The sequence below is a fragment of the Ascidia mentula genome, chromosome 2 (genome assembly GCF_947561715.1).
Source record: "Ascidia mentula chromosome 2, kaAscMent1.1, whole genome shotgun sequence".
NCBI classification, from domain to species: domain Eukaryota; kingdom Metazoa; phylum Chordata; class Ascidiacea; order Phlebobranchia; family Ascidiidae; genus Ascidia; species Ascidia mentula.
Window position 1 is genome coordinate 386637 of NC_138567.1, and position 9232 is coordinate 395868.

The 9232-nt window shown below is 37.2% G+C and overlaps 2 protein-coding genes across 2 annotated transcripts; one reads left to right on the top strand and one right to left on the bottom strand.

The window, feature by feature from the left end:
- Positions 1 to 1099: 1099 nt before the first annotated feature.
- LOC145888445 (beta-1,3-galactosyltransferase 5-like) lies at positions 1100 to 4333 on the top strand. The gene is made up of 5 exons (XM_082979193.1): positions 1100 to 1262; positions 1529 to 1653; positions 2088 to 2316; positions 2679 to 3099; positions 3433 to 4333. Exons 1-5 carry the CDS (start codon positions 1141 to 1143, stop codon positions 3646 to 3648), a joined length of 1113 nt encoding a protein of 370 aa, XP_082835319.1. The 5' UTR covers positions 1100 to 1140; the 3' UTR covers positions 3649 to 4333.
- Positions 4334 to 4507: 174 nt separating this feature from the next.
- LOC145888444 (uncharacterized) lies at positions 4508 to 8790 on the bottom strand. Its single transcript, XM_082979192.1, has 13 exons — positions 8667 to 8790; positions 8201 to 8346; positions 7797 to 7970; positions 7426 to 7473; positions 7303 to 7358; positions 7101 to 7195; positions 6988 to 7040; positions 6873 to 6914; positions 6729 to 6776; positions 6639 to 6666; positions 5956 to 6067; positions 5614 to 5718; positions 4508 to 5192 (listed from the first exon to the last, which is right to left on the bottom strand). Exons 1-13 carry the CDS (start codon positions 8709 to 8711, stop codon positions 5029 to 5031), a joined length of 1116 nt encoding a protein of 371 aa, XP_082835318.1. The 5' UTR covers positions 8712 to 8790; the 3' UTR covers positions 4508 to 5028.
- Between the last annotated feature and the right edge of the window lie 442 nt (positions 8791 to 9232).

The following is a 9232-nucleotide window of genomic DNA, read 5'->3' on the forward strand; positions in this document are numbered from 1 at the left end:
CAAATATCTTTCTTGGGTTTGCTTACAAGAATGGCAACCGTTAATCGGTCATGCATGACAGTCATCGTTCGCCGACTCCACATGCAGTGAAGCGTAACATTCGGCTTCGTTCAGTTGTGGCGATGTTGGTTGAGTTGAGAGCTCGTCCAGTGTGTTCTGACGAATTTGCTGGGTATATAAACTTATTATTCTTCAAACGAAGCTTGTCCCGCCTCTCCCTTTTGTTAACGTTAAACAAATATCTCTGTGGTGACGTTAAGTGCTGGAGAAAGTTGTAAGTTCTAAATTTTGGCGTTCATTTCGAAGTTGTTTACTGGGAAGGAAACAACAGAGCAGAAGCACAAGCGGATATATCTCAGTCAGTGGCAGGAAGGTCTATTGGTGCTTGTTCATTCGTTACTAACAGCTTGTGGAGTATGTAGGCTATTTCTCTGATAGAAATAGTTTGCCTCAATCTACAGATAGTGAGACTATAGACAACCAGCAGGCCAGGCTGTTTATCACGTTTCATCGCAAACGTGAAGGTTAAATAGTCGTGCGTCTTTAGTTGGTTGTACAGCAGACTTGGCACCAGAGATTCACAAACTAAAATTAGTCCCGCCATGTATGCTTTAATATTATGCGAAATTAACATTCGAATCAAACAATACTTGTGTGACGTAAGAATGGTGGTGTTTTTTTTCTCATATATAAGTGTGCAACGCCAGGAACATATAAAGTCGAAAATTCAATACTATGTGGTATACGTTCGTGTGCGCCAAGCCGTTAGCCGAGTCCCTAAATCAACAAAAGCTTCATTCTATTATTTTGTCTAAAGCTTATATTATGTCACAAAGGCCATACGGTGGGTTGAATAGTCATGAGGAAATTTAGCGACTCTACAATGTTTAACAGCAGCATTGTAGTGTGGAACTTCGCTATTTCTTCACGTGGGCAGCGTGTTACAAACGGAAACTTGATTTTTATGTCTTTTTAACGATATACAGTTACAGGTATCACCCTCGCATTTTCCTCTGGTATATTGTGTAGCATATATTATTTCTAAGTGCTTGAATTTCGTCATCTAAACTATGTTTAAAAAAATGTGTTTTGCAGGTAGGCTGGCTCCAGGCATGCTGGATTGTGATTGGAGCTTGAAGCATGTTTCTAAAGCGAAAAGTGGCTTTAACGAGGTTTAAAGGCGTGATTAGGCCTAGGTTAAGAAATGTATTATGGATTATCTTGCTGCTGGTGTTCGCATACGGATACTCCGTCATTAAATCGTAAGCAGTTTTCTTGTATGGAAGAAATTCAAACAATATCATATTTAATGTTCAAGGGTAATCGTTACCAAGCTTGTTTTCATTTACCCGACATTATGTATGATTTCTATTTAACTAACCGAAAAAGTAAGATTTTGCTACTTTTTAACCCAGTACAAACCAATGTGTTTTCATGAGTAGCGTTTCAATAATTGTCGATTCCACAAATAAGTGAGGGCATCCAACCTTCCAACCTATAACGTTAAACTATGCATGGTATGTGGCAGAGGACAATACGATGGTGGGAAATATTCTGTTGACAGTGGAGAGATTCGGGATCTGGCCCACTTTAGGATAAAACCCTGGCAAGTTGAACAAACCATTAAAAGTGGAACATGCGGAATTACACCAGGTACATTGAAGTAGATTACTTTCACAAATTCACGCCGAATCGTTCCGGTTAGAATTCAACGGTTCTCGTGTCCAAACCAGTGATGAGAAATTTAAATTAAGAAAATTTATTCGCTTATTTTGAGAAATCACACCCAGTATGAGAAAACACAGTGGTTATTTTTTTCCTGTAAATTCAATCGTTTTGGTGAGAATTATTCTACCTTCAACCCCTGGTACAACATCCAATAAAAAATGAACGAATGGATTATTGTGTTTCTATGTATCTCATATTGAGGCGTGTGTATTGCTACTATGCTATCCCGGTCTGTCATTAGCAGAGGAGGCTAAAAAACGTTTGACAGAATCGAAACACCAATAGTCTGTTTCAACCTCACAATTTAACCCCGTCTTATTTGTTGTCAACCCCCGTCTAACATTCACTTTTCTCTGAAGACACGATGAAGTGGGGAATGACGTCACTCGTCAAATCCGCTGTGACAAACCGAGAGCGCCGTGACGTCATCAGGAGTACTTGGGGAAATATTTGCGCCCTCGATGACATAATCTTGCGTGTGGTATTCGTTGTTGGCGTCGTGGATGACGTCACGGCAATGCAGAGTTTGAAGGAGGAAAATGAACGGTTTGGGGATATTCTGCTGTACGAGAAACCGGATTTACCGAGGTGGGCATCTATGTGAATAACATGCGTTGTAGGAATGATTGGGTTCAAACCCGTCATGTTAGGGTCATGCCAGGGCCCTTGAGATAAAGAAACAGTGCGATGACCTTTTATTCTGGAGATCGTATGGAATTGTTATAGGTGGAACCCAGCCTATAGAATGTCCTCAGTTTCAATCTAAACGATGATGTTCGTGTTCCCCTTTCGCTATTCATGCTTTTGGTGTGCTCCCTCTCCTGGGATAAGGGTTACGCTTAGAGTAACGAGTTAAACTTAATAATGTTTAGTCTCAAACATGAAGCTTCATATATTCCAACCTAAAAATGTCACGTCGCTTAAAACAATTGCAATTCTATTCGACGCAGGTTTGTTCCACACAAAATCCTGGCAGGAATGCAGTGGGCCACAGAAATCTTACCCCAACACTGGTTCTATGCATCAGCCGATGACGACATACTGGTTCACGTGCCCCACCTAGTGGACTACATTACCACTTTATTGGGCAGCAGCGGCCCCATGGAGCAGGCCCCTCTTTCGTGTATATACAGCTTTCAGGAGCATGACGCCCCCGCCAGAGACCCAACATCCAAGTGGTTTGTATCACACAGTGATTACCCGGGCTGGTATTGGCCGCAATATTGCAGGGGGGGATTCTACATCATGCCCAGTTCCATGAACTCACGGATATTTAATGTATCGAGAACTACGTCATTGTTGCATCTTGATGACGTATGGATTACTGGGTTCATGCGGAGGAGGTTGGGAGAGGGTGACGTCAACATTGTGGTGAATTTGTTTCCTTGATTTCGTTTTATGGATTGGACAACGTTGCAGTTTAACAAGTGGCTTGTGCGCGTTTCTGAAGTCGGGGAAACCTTTGTAATTATGGAAAATAATTGTTACCTCAAGTGTTTTTGTTCATTGATAAATTCACCGGCATCGCCTGTGATATACGGATATACAAACGTTTTTCTCGTATACAAGTTAACGGGGAACGAGTGAGATCTCGTCGTATGGCGTTGGTTAAATAAACACCACTTTAATTATCTGTCAGAATGCTGTTTTAGGAAATAGGTTTTAGTTGGTTTGTAAACAAACTTTGACGAATTATTATTTCAGGCCGCCCCGGAATCGAAGAAATCAAATGATCGGGAATTCATGAAGGAACAGAACCCGGAGACCGTGCTCGTCCAGCACATGTGGGGGAATGTTGAGGGCGTGAAAGTCGACGTTCCCGACAAACTGATAAATGTATGGCAATCGTGGCAAAGTGGGTTCGAAAAATCGCGCAAGTTTTGCACTTTAAATTCCTTGTGGCTGAAAAAAGCATTGTGATATTTGCCGTTGGTCACGTGTGTGTGATACCGAATATGGTTGCGAAGGTATTGAAACATCGTCACTAAAACTGTTTTGGAAAGTATTAGTTTTCCTTATTATTTTTGCCGAATGTATTTTGTGTAAAGTTTTTGTCGAACATTTTGATGTTCTTTACTTTAAGTGAGACGTCCAACAAAGCAATGAGGTATTTCAACATAAAGTTTGGCCAGGTTCTTTTTCACCTCTTTATAATTTGCCGACGTATAAATCGCCATGGAATGTTTGCGTATTACTCTAAAATCGATCGAAAACTTTTCAACAAAAGCTGGACTCTGTTAAAAACCGACATTTTTATCCCAGTTAAGATATTTACTTTAAAAATCGTTGGGAACTTTTAAGTTTGCTCCAGTGAGCGCACGCATTCGTAACTGTCCGCAACCTTCTACCTTAATAATAGACCAACCGTGTGTGTGTCATTTATACTTGACAGACGTAACCATGACTAACAAATCCGTATAGTTTAGTGTTTTTCATCAAAAACTGATCTTTACTTGTGTTTGATAAACATGGGGGAAGATTAATTTGTTTCCTAACTTTTTGTTGTTCTACTTCACATTCGGTGTAAAATGCAATCAAGAGTCATGAAATTCCACTTTGTACACTGTGTCACTTTGCACAATTAACCTGAATCACTTAATTCGTTAGGTTTAAATTTTGTTGAACAAATTTCTATGTTTTGAGTATTGGATTTTTGTCCTTTACGAGTTTTGAATTGTAATATTCAATTACAATAACTGTATTTACTTAATCTACTGAATGTTTGAAGTTTTGATTTTGTTCAGCAACAAAATTATGGCTCAGATATATTACGCAAAGTTTTTTATGTTTCATTGTTTGGAGTTGAAGCTTGGCACGAGACACATTTTGGTAAAAATATTTTCTAAGAAAATAATAAAAAATAGAAGGGCAAAAAAGCACCCAAAATATACAACAGTAATAACGGCAGGGCATAAAATACACCATGCTAGAAAACGATTAAATTATTCAAACTGCTTCAATAGAACAACATGCAAAGGCATTTGTAATAAAAACAGCATAGAAAAAGAACAAACACGTTATTGAAGTGCTTTTGAAATTGCTGAAAAAAAACAAACATTTAAACATTTGGTATGAATAGAATGAGACTTATTGGAGTTTGCAAAAACAAAAAAAAATTTAAGAAAAGTTAGAGGAATTTTACACGATGGCATGTGTGGAGGTTTAGCATTTGCTACATTTTGTTGTGAAACAAAGCAAAGAGAAAAAAAATAACTTTAATGCGTAACAAGGCAAAATTTTTTTGTGTAACGGCAAAAAATCAATTATTTACAAAACAACCTTTTGTGTACACAAACAATTTTAATATGACTCCATAACTTTCTGAACTGCCTCCTCAATATCGGGTGCATTATTCTCTTTGAAGAAATTTAAAATATTTTCAGGGGAGATTTTTTTCCCCTGTTTTGATTTTTCACAGATTTCGAACATCCGGACGAACCAATCTGATTGGACGATTTTATGTTCTGAATAAAACAGGAGCTATGATAAATCCCACTTTGATCCAAAATAAATACAAATTATCTTCAAAAACTGTACATGGTAATGTTTCAAACATTTAAAGCAGTGGTTCCTAAACCAGGGATCTATGAAATGTTGTCAGGGCAACCTCTCACGCCATATGAGTGAAAAACTCTTATGTTGGTAAAATGTTTGTATAATTTAGAAAGAAAAATCTAAATTATATAGAAATCTGAAAACAGGCAAAATTACAGAAAGATGTTGCAGACTTATTAACTACAGTCATCAAAAGGGAACGGCCTGGACAAGAATGTTAAGAACTACCGATTTAAACACTGTTTAACAATATTAACAATACTATGTACATAGTGTAACTTGAACCTACAGGTAGCTTGGAAATTAATGCGTTAGTTTAAACCAACTCACTCTCATTGTTATTGAGATCATCAGTGGAGGCACCGAACTGCCTGGAGAATTTGATCCCATCTTCTGTTCCAATTATTTCACTAATCTTCAACTTAATGTCAAATACTGCAAATACAACATTTGTTTCACTTGGACATTTGAGACTAGACATGTGTTCTTACTCCAAGTTTAGTAAATTAGATAAATTACATATTGGATCAATGTCTACAGTAATTTATACACTTGTTTTATTTAAAATGGAAACAAACAAAAAAGTTGTGATGGTGTGGAAAGAAATTGTAGGAGGACAAATCAACCAACCAGGTTCCAATATATTTATTTACTTTTAATAAAAATGCAAACCTAGAGATTTGTTCCACTCTCTGTCGCCACCGCATGGCTTAACTTCAGTGCATCCAAACTCTTGTTCGGGTAAAGGTGTGGGAGAAAAACATTTCAAGGGAACTTGCTCCTCCTGTCCAATATAATGTGTGAATATTTGTAAATTGTTAGTTTTCTTTCTATTAAGATGGATTTAAAAGTGATTTTTCCTAAATACCAAAACTACATAGTGTTTTATCCTTGATTTTGTTTGTTTGCAAATCTGGCAACCTTGTTTTACTACAGTTCACTGAATGTGTTCGAAATTTCAAAGTCTCAAACTATTCAACACTAGCTATGAATCTGCACGACCCACTGGTAGATATCAATAATAACAGAGGCATTTTGTCCAGTTAGTTAAACATTTGTCGCCAAATTATTAATAACAACCTGGTGGCTTTTTACAACCCATCACCTACCACTGGACTAGCTGCGATCTTACGACAGACTGTGATTCTCCATGAACATGGGAGCCTGACTCGATAACCCCTGGTTTTATCGGCGCCCATACCATTTTATGTTTAATGTTCATGTGTGGGGATTTGATACATATCATGATGTAAGGTAGGTGTGGTAGCAGACATCACCACCATAATAATAAGGGGGGAAGTGAATACAGGTATTTGAAATGGAAAGAAACAACGATGTAAACATTCTAAACATACCGTTAACACCTTGTCACCAGTCTTCATGCTGAAAAACAATGAAGAATTTAAATATGATAACGGTTTAATTTAAGTTTATCAGTTTTCCACCTGACAAGGGTTTTCGTCGAATCTCCAAGACTGGCATCAGATTGGGGTCTGCAATTAAAACACAATTGTGTAAGCTGTTGATTCAACCACAATTTCAGGTGTAAAAGGTTCTCATCTTAACATCCAGGTACACAATTGTTTCACCTGTTAGAGAATTTCTTTGTAGTTTCTGTGTTTCCTTCAGGCCTACAAAAAACAAATAGTCCAAAAATGATCGGTTGTAATTAAATAATCAAGATCATATAAAACATGCACTGACTTGTTAACAGCTTCCAAATCATGTTTGGTTGCTCGACGTCTGAGATAAAAACACTGAAAAAGAAAATATGCAGATAGTAAAATGATGAAATAATAAAGATGTAACCTTCTTACCTGACAGACATTCAAAACAATTGAAATAAATAATACGACGGAAAGCACAACCGTAACAACTATATTCCATGGATACTGGAGCCATGGAAAGGAATCTGAAAGAACAACATAAAATTAACCCACAAGCAACGAAATGGTTTAGTTTGATTTAAGATTTACGTTGGTAAACTTATATAATTGATCGAAACTAATTTGTACTGACCTTCACCAATATATTGTGGAGTTTCAAAAACATCTTGTGGAGTTTCAATTATTTTTCTGAAACAGCAATTAGTTTACTATTTATATACACACAACATTGATAAAAGTAAACTTTTTGTCATACCTGCAATCATAGCTCTTATAATCTGCTGCCTCGGATGCCGGCATACATCTAAAACAATATTGTTGTGATGATCAAAATAAATAAAACACCACTTGCACATGATCAAAATAACTTTTAAACCAAAGTTTGTGTAGTGTAAGACTCCTATACTCCAGTATTGTCATGGCTGTTAAAAAACGTATGTAACTCTGCAGTTGGAGCACAACCGTTTTCCTGTATGTGACTTTTCATAATTTTTTTTGGTAGAAGTTAGATTATTTAGTAGAAAACCTTTACTTAAAGTTTATTAACTTTGTGGGAAATATTCAGACATTTGCTCTTCCAAAGCAGACGACAACAAAATTCGGTCGTTATGACAACTTATGACATACCTTGCTGGAAAACAACGATTTCCAACAACCCTGTTTTGCCCAGTGGGACAGAATTGAAGAGAGTTTAAACATTCCTCATTAAGATGTGGACCTTGGATCATGTACGATTGGTTGGCAGGGTTTGTATCATCAAATGGACATGGCTGACATACTGTTGTATTTTCATAATACTTTCTGTTGTAAAGACAAGTTGTTGTTGACACAAAGATTTTATTTCACTTGTTTTTGGATATGGAAATGTTACAATTCACTTCAAGGTGTTCCTTTGTTTTTAGCTGCAATTTACTTTACGTATAGCAACAACATTATAAAAACCGTAGTGTTTGAGTCAAAGCAATATGGAGTTTTATGGTAAAAAAAAAACAGCATGCTTGTTACACAAATCGACAGAAAGTAGATATTACCCTTGGCATATTTCAGCCACATATTCTCCCTCATTACATCCACAGCAATAAAATTGATCTTTATATGAAAGAAGAACTAAACCGTTGATGTCGGGTATAGTGTGAGGACATAATAACTCAGCGATGATGGGTGTAAAGAAATATACCTAACACATAAACAATTGAATAAAACACATATAAAAGAAGTTCAGCATCCATTTATTCATATTAGGTAAAAAGAAAATTACTGATTAAATAAACCAAAACTTAATTTTGTAAATGGCTCGGCCATGCATATTCTCATATTTACAATACAGAAAAGGCTTTTCTGTCATCATTTATGCAGTGCATTCCAATGAGGGTTGTTGCATGACCACAGAAACGTAAAATAAAATCATCAATTTGGTTTAGCCAGGAGACAACAAACATGTCTTGCTAGCAACAAAATCAGTTCAGTTTGCTGTGATTACTTCATAATGTAACTAACCAGAAACAACCAGAAGGTGTATGCAGCAATTGTTTTCAAATTCATTCTGAAATAAGCTGAGTGGGTCAAGTCCAGTGGCGGTGTAACAAGAATGGAGTCCAAAGTTAGTGCTAACAAATTATATACACCTGAAATTAAAGAAGGTAGTTAGTTATTTTTCACTACACACATGACATACGCTAAGTACCACACTACAAAATACTTCTCTTGATTGGCACTCTTTTGTAAAAGACTGACTTTTATAATGTAAACAGTACACAAGCTTTCGCGATTTCCCCTCGCTTCGTCACGTGTAAATGAACACAATGCGATACAAAAAAACAAGCGCAAGGCGGTCGAAGGAAAAAGGCACTGTAAACGATAAGCTGCCGTTAGTTGGCGTCGTCGTGTTGCGGCATCGTTCCTGCGGCATCGTTCCTGCGGCATCGTCGTGTTGATAATGGCTCATGAATCCCCAATCTCTGTTGAGCCCATCTTTGATGGCGTTGAACCGGTTAATATGGTGTTGCTCGGTCGTTTCCCTTGCTAGTCTTGATTTTCCTTTGACTTTTTGAGACCTGCAACCA

What these genes read in the sequence shown, in the direction of transcription:
- LOC145888445 (XM_082979193.1), top strand. Translation starts at nt 1,141, where the DNA reads ATGTTTCTAAAGCGAAAAGTGGCTTTAACGAGGTTTAAAGGCGTGATT. An exon ending in GGATACTCCGTCATTAAATC is followed by an intron (nt 1,263 to 1,528) that starts GTAAGCAGTTTT and finishes GGTATGTGGCAG; the next exon opens with AGGACAATACGATGGTGGGA. An exon ending in GAGAAACCGGATTTACCGAG is followed by an intron (nt 2,317 to 2,678) that starts GTGGGCATCTAT and finishes TATTCGACGCAG; the next exon opens with GTTTGTTCCACACAAAATCC.
- LOC145888444 (XM_082979192.1), bottom strand. Translation starts at nt 8,711, where the DNA reads ATGAATTTGAAAACAATTGCTGCATACACCTTCTGGTTGTTTCTG. An exon ending in ACACCTTCTGGTTGTTTCTG is followed by an intron (nt 8,347 to 8,666) that starts GTTAGTTACATT and finishes TTTATGTGTTAG; the next exon opens with GTATATTTCTTTACACCCAT. An exon ending in TCGACGAAAACCCTTGTCAG is followed by an intron (nt 6,667 to 6,728) that starts GTGGAAAACTGA and finishes ATTGTTTTTCAG; the next exon opens with CATGAAGACTGGTGACAAGG.